The sequence below is a fragment of the Helobdella robusta genome (assembly GCF_000326865.2).
Source record: "Helobdella robusta unplaced genomic scaffold HELROscaffold_14, whole genome shotgun sequence".
NCBI classification, from domain to species: Eukaryota; Metazoa; Annelida; class Clitellata; order Rhynchobdellida; family Glossiphoniidae; genus Helobdella; species Helobdella robusta.
The window spans coordinates 3,525,888-3,539,862 of NW_008703782.1; the positions used below are offsets into that span (position 1 = coordinate 3,525,888).

Sequence of the window (13,975 nt, forward strand, 5' to 3'; positions counted from 1 at the left end):
TGGCGTCGGACAGTGTTACTGGCAATCATGGTCGGCTCAATTATATTGATCCTGTCAATAACTTGTTAAATAATTTTTATTCTTCTTTTTCTTTCCTTTTACCTGAAAATGTTGATTCATTTCTTAATATTAATTCTTTTTCAATTTTTCATGTTAATATACGTAGTATTTTTAATAAAATAACTGAATTATCTGTTTTACTTGAATCTTGTGGTTAGATTTGATTTGGTGGCAGTAAGTGAAACTTGGTTGAGTGATGAGTTGAATGATTTAGTTAATTTGAATGATTTTAATTTTGTTTGTAAAAATAGAAATGACAAAATTGGTGGTGGTGTTGGTCTGTTTATAAGGAACTGTCTTAGATATGTTATTCGTGACGATCTTTTGTTTCTATCTTCAACTTTTGAATTATTAATTGTTGAGGTTCTATTAAATAATAACAGCAATTTTCTAATTATTGTTATTTATCGTCCTCCCTGACTTTTTTGAATGACTTAAACTCTTTATTCTTGAATATTAATCCTCATTTATTTAAATGTATTTATGTACTCGGTGACTTTAATATTAATTTATTTAATGATGATTATAAATTTACTTCAACTTTATTTATTAATTTAATGTCTTCTTTTGGTTTTAATTATTTAATTAAGTCTCCAACACGTGTTACCACTACTAGTTAAACCTTGATTGACAATAATTTCACTCCACAAATCTGGTGTCATTTGCTCATCAATATCTGATCATTTTCCAATTTTCTCCTCTTCCTATTCTGTCAATTACTCTAGTAAATCTTGTACTCCATTTTTTGTTTATAAATATTCTAACTTGTTAAAATTAAATATTTTTTTTGAAAACTATGATTGGAGTAATATCTTAAATTGTTCTGATACAGATTTAGCTTTTGATTTATTTATTGATATAGTTAAGAATGCAGTTATAAAATACTGTAGAGTTTCTTGTATTAAATCTGCTAGGAGATAACCCTGGATTACGAAAGGTTTAATTATTTCATCTTCTTATAAAAATAGGTTGTATAAAAAATACTTAAAAAGTGGTTTGCATTCTGACAAATTATTTTATAATAGATATAAAAATATTTTTACATCCTTATGTAAATTATCTAAAAACCTTTATTTTAACAATCAATTCACTAAATGTAGATCTAATAGTAAACTTACCTGGTCTTTACTTAAATCTTGCTTGGGTTTAAAGCATTCTACTCCTATTAATATCTCTATCAATAATGAATTTGTTAAGGATGATTGTACTCTATGTAATTATTTTAATGATCACTTTTCGTCAACTTTTATCCATATGGAAAATTCCTGCTCTTTTAATTTGAAATCTAATTATAAAAAATATCTTACTGCTAACATTTCTAATTCTTTTGCTCTATTTGAATGTTACCCCTTTGAAATTGTTAATATTGTTAAAAATTTTAAAAATTCTTATAGTTACGGAGATTATTGTATTTCAAATTTTTTATTAAAAAAGATTGTTTATAGTATTTTAATACCACTACATTATTTAATTAATTTATCTTTAAAAAATGGTCATTTTCCTAAATGTCTGAAAATTTCTAAGGTACTGCCACTTTATAAATCAGGTGATCGCCATTCTATTAGTAACTATCCTCCCATTTCTGTTATTTCTACCTTGTTATGGAAGAGGAATGGAAATTGAAAATAAATACTGATAAATGCCAGTTACTAAGAATCGGTTCCCGCCAGCCGTGTACTTCATACACCATTGTGGATGATGATAATTCGCGGTTCAATTTTCCTGAAGTTGATGAGTTATCAGATCTTGGAATAGTTGTGGATAATAAAATGAGGTTCAGAAGCCATGTATTGAAAATAGTGCACAAAGCAAATTCAATGTTGGGTATTATTGCCAGAAACTTTAAGGGCCTTTCAAACGAAGCTTTTTTATTGTTGTTCAAATCGTTGGTGAGATCGCATTTGGAATATGGAGTTCAAGTGTGGAATCCTTATAGAGTTGGACTAATAGACGAGGTGGAAAAGGTACAAAGAAGAGCAACTCGTTTGATAAAGTCTTGTAGAAATCTTTCATACGATGATCGACTGAGGAAACTGGGTTTGCCGTCTCTTGCCTTCAGACGACAAAGAGCCGATCTTATATTAGTTTATAGGATAATACATGAGGGTGTTTCGGCTGATATTGGACCTACTTTGTTTTTTTCTGGCGATGAGCGTACAAGAGGACATAACCTCAAGTTAAAAGCCTCAATCTCTCATAAAGACTGTCATAAATTCTACTTCTCAAATAGAGTGGTGGAAGATTGGAATATGCTGCCCTCGGTTGCTGTTAATGCGGATTCTCTGTCTGTTTTTAAATCGACAATTGATGATTTTTTTGGTGATATAAAGTTTAATTGGCAATCAAACTTTTAATTTATTGTAATTGTTTAATTCTAATTGATGTCTGTAGAAAATTTTTTTAATATTTTTATTTACAGTCATTTTTCGGTTGATAATTCGAATCGAATGATGGTTTAATTATGTTTTATTTAATTTTATTCCTTTAACCTTCGGTCAATCATTTATTTTTTGAGTTTTGTTTTGTGATGGCAAGGGGCTTGCCCGTGCTATGAAATAATAATAATAAAAAAAAAATAAATAAATAAATTATCTTTAATGCAATTATAATGATGCTATACATAGGGTTATTATATATATACAAAAATCTGTGTACATGTTATCATTTACGATGTTGTTAATCATATATTCTAATTATTCTCCTTTTTTTTTCTCTCCTGTTTTTTTCTTATTATTATTATTATGAATCTACCTAGCGCGCTAGCAAATTTTCAAATCTGTATCGATCGAAATTTCACACGCAATAACCAATATCTCTGCTGTTATATAATGACTACACGTAGACCATGTAACTTATTCAAACATTCCAACATCTACTCATGTAATTTATGTCTAGATATCGTTAGAACGGTTAATGAGCAAACACATTCACCCAAACTCATTAACTTACACCCACACACACCTACTTGAAAAATCAACAAAATTAAATGTCATATAAAAATAGTGCATGTATAACAAATATATCTATATATAATAATTTTTTCTATTTATATCCATATATTCAATCATGATACAACATAATATATATAAGCTTTGGACTTGATGAAATAATTTCTCGGAAAAACAATATCTCTGAAAGCTTTGATGCTATTTGCTTTTCTTTTTTGTGTCTGTTGTTTATAATGATGAGATAATGAGCATTTGTTACTTGTTAGTATGTTCATTCATCATTCAACATTCAACAAATATTCAGCTGGTGTTATGTAGAAATATACCATTGTGAAATCATGTGCGCATAATAAATAAATGTAGAGAATAGTCTTTTTTATTTTTCTAAAGCATTTGAGAAAATGTACAAGTCAGTTTAAAATAGGCAACGCTTTATCCATTATATTTTAAATTTTTTAATGAGAATAACAACGCGATATCTGGTCAAGTGGTCATGGTCAACTGAGTTAACATTCCCATATTGTTGTTAACTGTAGAAGGCTTTTTGGAATAATTGCTTGAAAAGCTCTTTGAGGTCAGCTTGAGAGAACAAATTAACAATTCAAGACGACGACGTGGAATTAGAACCTATTTTATTCAGTTAAGACCATCTTATTTTATACTGATCGTGGTAATTATTGGCTTACCGCCCTCTTCTCAACACAAACTTAAGTGAAATGTTGATGTATTTCTGATAAGCTTTATCAAGTGTTGTATTATTAGAATGCTGGTGGCCTCACGGTACTTAGCTACTTTCTGGTTGGTTACTTTTGAATATACAATTAATAATATTCAATCGGTTATAATTAAAATAAATTTTTATTTGTTAACTCAACAAATTAATCAAACAAGTATTATAAAATGAAGGTCTTTTGCAACAAACTAAATAATTTTACACAATTAGTGTAGCAATTGTTTTAACTTGAGAGAAAAATTTTATTGTCCAAGCTATCTTTTATCGTAATCTTAATAATGACACCAATAAACCTCTGCTGAGTCGAAACTTGAAAGGTTAGCATCAAACACCAATTAATAGAATATATCACCAGCGGACTTTTTGATTTTAAACTCCTCGCATTGAAGTTACGTTTCTTGTCACTAGCATTAATAATATAATTGATCATTTATGATTAAAATAATCTTTAACTGTAGCTAAATCAATCAATCAATCTTTGTTTAGCGTCCAGAGACATAGTTCCTCCGAGGTAGAACGTTGTTTTCTTTGCCATCAAATTTTCGCGCCAAATTAGACGATCAGTTGTATCCATTTCAATTATATTTAGAGTTTTCATGTCTTGTTCGATTGTTTGCGACCAGGACTTCTTTGGTCGGCCTTTCGGACGTGTGCCAGGTACTTTAACATCTGCAAGATAGGTTATGGCACTGTTTCCACTTCGTTTGACATGACCAAACCACCGCAGACAGTGTTGCCGGCATTCGTCCTTTATATTATCTAAACCAGCACATTGTAGCTCTTCTCAAGTTAAAACTATTGCTTTACCAATTGTGTAAAATTATTTAGTTTGTTGCAATAGACCTTCATTTTATAATTTTTGTTTGATTAATTTGTTGTGTTAACAAATAAAATTGAAAGTATAAAAGTGTGAATTGTAACTAAACTATTAAATAAGTAAAAAATTAATTTAATTGTAACCAAATTAAACGGCAGAAAACACGATATGTGCCAAAAACCATTAAATACTTCAAATTTTAGTTGAATTAAGTAAATGTCAGAGAGTAATAATAAAGTATTAAATTCTTTGAAAATAAAAAATAACTAAAAATAATTAATACAATAAGTAAAGCAAGATCACCTATCGAAAGATTTTAAAGAATTATTTGCATCTCAACTGCAGTGTTGGGGTGCTATCAGCTGTTTCTGCTAAGTACATCTCTGCACTTGACACTCATACACGGTCAGCCATGTCAGTTGTCAGTTCTAACTTCGTTGTCACATTTTTTAAAGTTGAATTAGACATTAACATTAATCAAATATAAACGATTCATTGAAAGCCGTAACTTATCACATATTGTACGTTATGAGAAATAATATTTTCGTTTAAAATTTTACTCGCAATGGCGATCATCATCATTGGCGATGAAAGGTTAATTGAGGTCATGGTCATCATCATCATCATCCAATATTATTATATTATTGAGTTTTAAGCTTAAATGTCAAAAGCGCATATTGTTATTATACATTGTGCATTAAGAAGTTGATTAGAAAAGCAATCCGCTTAAATGAAACAACAAAACGCTGAAATGACGGCTAAAAGCGATAAACGGTTCGCGAAAATGACGGCCAAGATCGATCAGCGAATAGCCAAATTAAGAGAAATGAGAGCCGAGTTACTAGCGGCCAATAGAATAATACAATCAACCTTCGAAAGAATATCACCTAACAAAAAAAAACAATTAAAAAAGCTATAGCAAAAACTGCTACACAAGAGTCTGAAATTATTCTACCAGCGTATTCACCTACGGATGAGGCACGTGAAAACTGTGATACACGTGATGGAGATATAGAGATTATTTAAATGATAACATCGGCGTCGGTAGTTACGAGGTCAAGGAGTTACAGCATTACCACTTCTCAACGTCATCAAAATTTACAAGTGAAGCTCTGCTCTTCTTCACGCGATGGAAGAAAGAGCCAAAGGCATTTTCAGCGAGTTAGAATATCCCGAGAACAGGTCATACGAAGAAATAAAAAAATTACTTATACACCGATTCGGACCGTTTGGTTAGCCTGATACGCACGAACACATGTAAATCCATTCGTCACATACATCGATAGATCTCGTTGCGTTTGAATGAAATTTTTTTAAGTACAAAACATTTGTCCTTTTTTTATAATTCAATGTTTTAATAAAATAAATATTAAAATTTGTTGATTTGCACAATTTAAATTGTTCCGTCTTTGTGTCTTTGTTTTTACAGCGACTTTAATTGTAACTTAATTAGAATTAAAGTTAATCTTTGTTTTTACGGCGACTTTGATTGTAACTTAATTAGAATTAACAATTTAAATTATATATTACAATTTAAAAGAATAAAAAAAATTGTTTACCGTGAAAGTGATTCTTATGTTAATAAACATATATTCAAATAATATAATAAATATTTAGAGTATTCATGTGAGTAATAAAAAACTTTTAAAAGTTGTAGATAAGTGTCCGTCATATGTCCACGATCATGCAGATGCATGGGGTATCCACTTTCACGATATTCATGAATGTGTTATATAACTCTACAGAACCTTTATAAAATTTTTATTTATAAAAAGGTTATTTTAAAAGAAAAATTCTACAATTAGGTTTTTACAAAAAAATTAATCATTATTCAATTATTTCTTAATCATTCACGTGTCCGTCCAACAAAAAAGTTAACAAAGTTTACTTTGGCTACGGAAGCTTTTTGATTTACAAAGGAGCTTTGTTGACTATTCTATGGTATTCGATGTTGTAAAGTTACAAAGTCGGTTACGCTATGCTATATATTGGAGGAGGTTTACTTGAATTTCACAAACGCTATAAGTTAGTCTTTGAGGTCACAACTGATATAATATCGAGTCAGTTATACAATCAACTGCAATTCAAAACTCAACAGCAAATAATGATTTCATCACAAAATAAAATTCTGCATCATGGGGCTGCTGATGAGAGGTATATTTTTTATTTAATAATTTGTATTATATAGTATAATTTTGGTTACTGATTAATTAAGTTATATGTGTGTAATCTAACTAAACTAAAGTCTAAAATTATCAGTGGTTTTTGACTCTTCCATTACAGGCAAAAAAAGAATGAAATGATGAAAAAGGAATTGGAGACAAAAGCTGGCACATTTGTTTTGTTCCTGTCCGTGAATCAACATGTCACTGAAGATGAACTCAGCACTATGGTTAGTGTAGACAATTTATTTTGGTATACAAATATATATATTCTTTGGAATAATATTTAATTTAACTGTTCTTTAAAATCTTAGAATTAACATTATAATCTTTTCACTCTAGCTGCAGTTGTTATTTGTTCACCAGTACGATGATGCGATTCGGGAAAGAGCCAATTCTGCATTTTGTGGATATCCTCTATGTCCAGCTAAACTTATTGTGGTGAGTTTGCTTTAGATAATTGAGCTAATGTTTTGAATGTATTGATTTTGAGCTTTTTCAATTTTTTTCACAATTATATTCTTGTAAAAATTGATTTTATCTTTATTTTCAATAACTTGTTCTTACTTTCAATATTTGTTTTGTTTGAAGGTACCAAGAAAGAAAAATCCCATATTTCAAAGAACCTCAACCGTCAATGTCTCAGAGGAAAGAAAAGTAAAAATGCACTTTTTGGTTTTCATCACTGTATTTTTATTAGACCTTGTCATTTAGTTTCATTATTTAGTTCATTCATTTTTTATAACCTATTTTACAATTCATTTATACATTTAAACTTATTATCTAGTTTCATAATTTGGTATTTTAAATAATCTCTCATTCCTTTTTCTAGAAATTTTGCGGCAACCAGTGTTTCCTATCTTCAAAGCATCTGAGGAAACAGATATCAGCAGACCCATTAATAGATCGCATCATGAATGTCAGGAAATTTGACTACCTCAGGAATCAGTCCAACTTCGAAAAATCTGAAATCATACAAAAGCCACCAGGTGACAGTCTCGCTGATAAAATTAAAAAAATGAGTCTCAGGGAGCACGATGATCACAATGGTGACGACGACTATGATAATGATGGTTACAGAAATAATTACAGCATGAATAGATGCGACGATTACAATGGCTTCGATTATGATGATGATGATAAAGATAAATTAAAAAAAATTTTGCCAAAAAGAAACCCGGAGCTAAAGAAGAAAACGGAAACAAGACGCACAGTGATGCTGCAAAGTTTGTTTGAAATGTTCTTGTGTAAATGCATGTGTTCTTGTGTATGTGCCATATTTTGTTATGATTAGTTTAGTTGTAGTGATTGTTATTTGCTAAGGTGGTTCTGATTTGTTGAGCTCATTTGCCCTTTATAAATAGAAAATCAAAAATAAAGAGCAATTTTTTATTTAATAACAGATTGGGAGTTGCCACCAATGATCTCAGCGCCAGCAGCAGCAGCAGCGCCAGCAGCAGCAACTTTGTCAACATGTTCGACATCAACGTCGACAGCAACAACATCATCGTGCCAACAATTACGACGACTATTGAAAGTTCGTCGACGGATCAAGAAAACACCTTTGGAAGATTCAATGCAGTCTTTAACAACTGCAACTATACCATCACCACACATACAATTACGACGACAAATTAAAGCTCATAGAAGAATCCACAATACATCTTTGGATAGTCTTTGATGAATTTCAGGAAGATCAGAAATTTTCCTGCGTTGGATCAATGCTTGCTGTTTCCATTTCCTTGTAGCTATCATTAAAGTCAATTTTGTTACAGAGAACTGGAAATATACATGCAAAACCTTTAAGATCACGCGCGGAAAAAAACGCCGTCACTGGCTACAAAAAGTCATTATATTCTCATATGTTGAATCTTTTCTTTTTTTGATACACTTATAATTGTTTGTTGAAATTATTTTTTAATTTAAAATTTTCAGTAAAAATAAAAGTTGTAAATGAATTCACAAATGTAGAGTCAATTAATTAACTTTAATCGTAATGCCGGTCCTATATGTATATCTCTATAACAAGTAAATTCAATGACTTTTTGACGTTTGCGTAATAACTAAAAAATATATATTTTATCATAATTTCGAAAGTCGTAGTAATGAATGTTTTGGACAAAATTTCCGAACGGCTGATAAAATCCTAAATATCTTAAATCATGAACATCTAAAATTATACAAGACAAACAATTTAGCAAAAAAACTGCTCAATAGATTTTAATTAGCCATAAATGTTTGTGTTATAGAACAATGATAGAGTTACTTTACTTAACTGAGCTTCAACCTCTCATTTAGATTTTATTTGTGTTCACTCACGTTGGCTCATATTTGATCAACTTCAACATTCGAAGTTATGACTGAAAAAATTGCAAGCATCATTTTTTTTTAATTCAAAGAACAAAAAGTTTCTAATCGAACCGTGAATCTTGAGAATTTTTTAGTTCTTAAATACAATTTTCCAATTATAATTTAAAAATTGAACTATAAACCACTTGAACTTAACGATGACCAAAAATGTTTGCGCCATTTTATTATCACCTGCAGTCAATAATTATTTTTAAAAATAATTAAAAAAATGAATATTGTACATTTTATCTGTTTCAATTAAAACCAAGAGCGGAGCTTGATAACGTTAATGTATGTTTATTTTAATAATTAATGATTATGTAGAACTTTTTAAATTAGTTTAATGGTAACTTCAATAATAAAAGAAGAGCACGTGAGGCGTCTGTGTAGTGCGCATGAGCGTGTAAACATGTTGAATTTTATTCACCCAATAAAATTATTTATTCTAGCAAAGAAAGTTAATGAACATTGTGATCATTATGATGTTAGTGATTGCTGTGGTGTCGTGGCACTCCTGTCAACCATGACATTTCCAGAACTTCATATCATGTAATTATGTATCTTTGGTGTTAAGAGACCTTTATAAGACTGCATCGAATGTCGTAGTTTTATTAAAAATTGTCCAGCCTGTAATTCAACCAATTCAAGTTTGAAAACAAGTGGAGTAATATTTTTGAAACGGCAACTTCAACATATCTACAGCAGCTAACACTCTTCCTAAGACAATGGTTTTATGGACAGATTCTGTTAGAGCAGTGGTGGTGTCCAATCCAACAGCCTTGTCATCTGTGCCTGCAGTGTCCGGTCCTATAATGTGGTCGCGAGTGTGCGATGATTCAGCACACTCCTTATCGTCTACAAAATTAAACGTAGCCGTTTTAAATTTTTCAGACTGGCTGACGTTTGCAGAAAATTATGAAATTGTGTGGCAAACGGATACAGTAACAGCAGTTATGGCGCTGATGCCAATGGAAATGTCATCCGTAGCTGCAGTGGTCGGGCCAGTAATGTCTTCGAAGGTGTTTGAGACGTCATCACGACTTTCATCGCTTCACAGCAGAAGAGTGGAAAGTAGAAAACGAAAGCTAAATGATGACTACAATGGTATTCCATATAAAAGAATGAAATTGACAACACCAACGTAATTGATCAAAACAAGGGAGGGACGCAATGTATATAATTTTTTTCAACCTTTCATTTATATTGTCTTAATGTGGAAAATAATTTAATAAAAACTAAAACCTGTTGTCAGTGTTTAGTTTTGATTTTCAATTTCAACTTTTTGGAAAATTTCGCCAAAATAATGAAAATTTGGAACAAAATGTTTAAATTGATGATGAAATCATAAAAATATTAATTTATAAAAAAAACCAATAAACAAACATAAAATGTTGAATGTTCAATCGAATTTGTTTAGATGGATTCTGGGGTGAGCGATATAAGGATACATATCCCGTAGCATCGAATTTCGTTTAAAAATTGTTTTTCGGACTACTAATTTCAAAAATTTGTTTTTTACATAACAGTAATTGTAAAGAAATTAAAATTTTTGTAGTGGCGATAATTTATATTGCTAACTGGTTAGCTGGACGATCAATCTGGCACAGAAAAAAAAATGTTTAATGAGTTCTAACAAGGAAAGTTAATGAACTTTGATAATCATTATGATGTTAGTGATTGCTGTGATGTCGTGACACTCATGCTAATAAAGTCATTTCCAGGGCCTCGGCTTATATGATATTATGTAAATATACATTGTGCGTTTGTGTTATTGTTTCTCTGTGTGTGTGCGTGTGTGGTTTTTTGCACTTGTTTTGTATCTTTTAATAAATGTTTAATATTTCTTATTCATTATTACTTTAATTATTTACTACTAAATTAAATAGTTTTTTAGAATTATTTTTTATTAGTCACTTGAATTGTAAAACTAGCACGCGGGGGCTTCTGTGATGTGTGAGCGTGTGAACGTGTTAAATTTTATTCACTCAATAAAATTATGCCGAAATGAGTTCTAACAAGAAAAGTTAATGGACTTTGATAATCATTATGATGTTAGTGATTGCTGTGATGTCGTGACACTCATGCTAATAAAGTCATTTCCAGGACCTCAGCTTATAATATTATGATATTATGATATTATGTAACTTTATGCGTTGGCGCTCTGTTTGGAAACCTATATAAGTTGGCATCAAATGTCGTGGAGCGTATAATTAAAGAGTTTCCATCTCAGATTGCTAACATCGTTTTAGCCTTTCTTCAATTCAAGTTCGGACTTAAGTCAAGTGTAGGAAGTTTGTGAAACAGATTCAACTTCATTCAAAGTATCCCACAATAAAATGGCGTCATGCATAGAAATGATAATGATAAAGATGGCGCTGATTTTCACGGCCTCGATAACTGTGACCGCAGTGACCAGGCCCATAATGTCGTCTCGTGTTTATGAACCACCACGATTTCAGCCGTTTCACAACAGAAAACGAAAAATGGTGGATGATGACGACAACAATCATGGAATTCCACACAAAAGAATGAGGCTGGCGTGAACAATGTCAATAATTTTTAAACCTTTTTCAACAATGAGCATGTGATATTTTAAGCAAATATATAATAAAACGCTGCTTAATTTTGGAACTTTATTTCGACCCGAAGTGTCTCATTTAATTTTTGATTTGATGTCGTAGATTGTTCACATACATGTTCTAGAGTAATGAATGTTTTGGACAAAATGTACAAACGACTGATTAAATCAAGAACATCTAAAATTATACAAGACAAACAGTTTAACAAATAAACTGCTCAACAGAATTTATTTAGTCATCAAAGTTTATGGTAGAACAATGATAATTGGAGCTACTTTACTTAACAGAGATTCAACCTCTCATTTAGTAGCTTTCAATTTCGAAACAATATTTGTGATCGCTCACGTTGGCTCATATTTTTTCAGCTTCAACATTCGACGTTATGATTGAAAAAATTGCCGGCATCATTTTTTTAAATTCAAAAAACAAAATCTTATGTGCATAGAAATAACAATGATGGCGCCGATTTCCACGGCCTCGATAACTGTGACCGCAGTGACCAGGCCCATAATGTCGTATCGTGTTTATGAACCACGACGTATCTCATTAAATTTTTGATTTGATGTAGAAGAGTGTTCAAATACATTTTGCTAGAGTAATGAATGTTTTTGACGAAATGTCCAATCGACTGATTAAATCATGAACATCTAAAATTATACAAGACTAACAATTTGTCAAATAAACTGCTCAATAGATTTTATTTAGTCTTCAAAGATTGTGTTATAGAACAATGATAAATGGAGCTACTTTACTTAACTGAGCTTTAACCTCTCATTTAGTAGCTTTCAATTTCGAAACAAAATTTGTGATCGCTCACGTTGGCTCATATTTTTTCAACATTCGACGTTATGATTAATAAAATTGCATACATCATTTTTTTAAATTCAAATAACAAAAATTTTTCAATCCACCGGTAAATCTTGAAAAATTCTCAATTTTTCAAACGCAATTTTCCAATTTTAATTTAAAAATTAAACTTTAAACTTGAACTTTACTTTGAAAAAAATATCTGCGTCATTATATTATCACCTTAAGTCAATTTTTTCTATTCCCTTACAAATTATTTAAAAAATGAATATTATACATTTTATTTGTTTCAATTGAAACCACAAGCGGACCTTGATATCTTTAATGTATGTTTATTGATGCATATTTTAATCATTAAAATTTATTTAGTAATTTTTGTGTTAATTAATTACTGATGTTTAATGGTAGTTTCAATAATAAAAGAAGAGCACGGCACGTGAGGCGTTTGTGATTTGCGCATGAGCGTGTAAAACTTTTGAATTTTATTCACCCAATAAAATTATTCTAGCAAAGAAAGTTAATGAACATTGTGATCATTATGATGTTAGTGATTGCAGTGATGTCATGGCACTCCTGTCAACTATGACATTTCCAGAAGCTCAATTCATGTTATTATGTATCTTTGGTGTAAAGAGACCTATATAAGGCTGCATCGAATGTCTTAGTTTCATTAAAAATTGTCCAGCCTGTAATTCAACCAATTCAAGTTTGAAAACAAGTTAAGTGGAGTAATATTTTTGAAACGGCAACTTCAACATATCTACAGCAGCTAACACAAGACAATCTTCCTAAGACAATGGTTTCATGGACAGATTCTGTTAGAGTAGTGGTGGTGTCCAATCCAACAGCCTTGTCATCTGTGCCTGCAGTGTCCGGACCTATAATGTGGTCGCGGGTGTGCGATGATTCAGCACACTCCTTATCGTCTATAAAATTAAACGTAGCCGATTTAAATTTTTCAGACTGGCTGACGTTTGCAGAAAATTATGAAATTGTGTGGCAAACGGATACAGTAACAGCAGTTATGGCGCTGATGCCAATGGAAATGTCATCCGTAGCTGCAGTGGTCGGGCCAGTAATGTCTTCGAAGGTGTTTGAGACGTCATCACGACTTTCATCGCTTCACAGCAGAAGAGTGGAAAGTAGAAAACGAAAGCTAAATGATGACTACAATGGTATTCCATATAAAAGAATGAAATTGACAACACTAACGTAATTGATCAAAACAAGGGAGGGACGCAATGTTTATAATTTTTTTCAACCTTTCATTTATATTGTCTTAATGTAGAAAATAATTTAATAAAAACTAAAACATGTTGTCAGTGTTTTGTTTTTATTTTCAATTTCGATTTTTTTGTGAAAATTTCGCCTGAATAATGAAAATTTGAAACAAAATGTTTAAATAGATGATGAAATCATAAACATCTAATTTTATAAAAATATCAATGAACAAACAAAAAATGTTGATTGTTCAATCGAATTTGTTTAGATGGATTCTGGGGTGAGCGATATAAGGATAC

At 30.8% G+C, this 13,975-nt stretch overlaps 2 protein-coding genes across 2 annotated transcripts; both read left to right on the top strand.

Moving 5' to 3' along the window:
- Positions 1-9,794: 9,794 nt before the first annotated feature.
- On the top strand, positions 9,795-10,214 carry HELRODRAFT_169032 (hypothetical protein; the record flags this gene model as incomplete). The annotated part of the gene is made up of 1 exon (XM_009014865.1): positions 9,795-10,214. One exon carries the CDS (start codon positions 9,795-9,797, stop codon positions 10,212-10,214), a length of 420 nt encoding a protein of 139 aa, XP_009013113.1.
- Positions 10,215-13,251: 3,037 nt separating this feature from the next.
- HELRODRAFT_169033 (hypothetical protein) lies at positions 13,252-13,671 on the top strand (the record flags this gene model as incomplete). The annotated part of the gene is made up of 1 exon (XM_009014866.1): positions 13,252-13,671. One exon carries the CDS (start codon positions 13,252-13,254, stop codon positions 13,669-13,671), a length of 420 nt encoding a protein of 139 aa, XP_009013114.1.
- Positions 13,672-13,975: the final 304 nt, after the last annotated feature.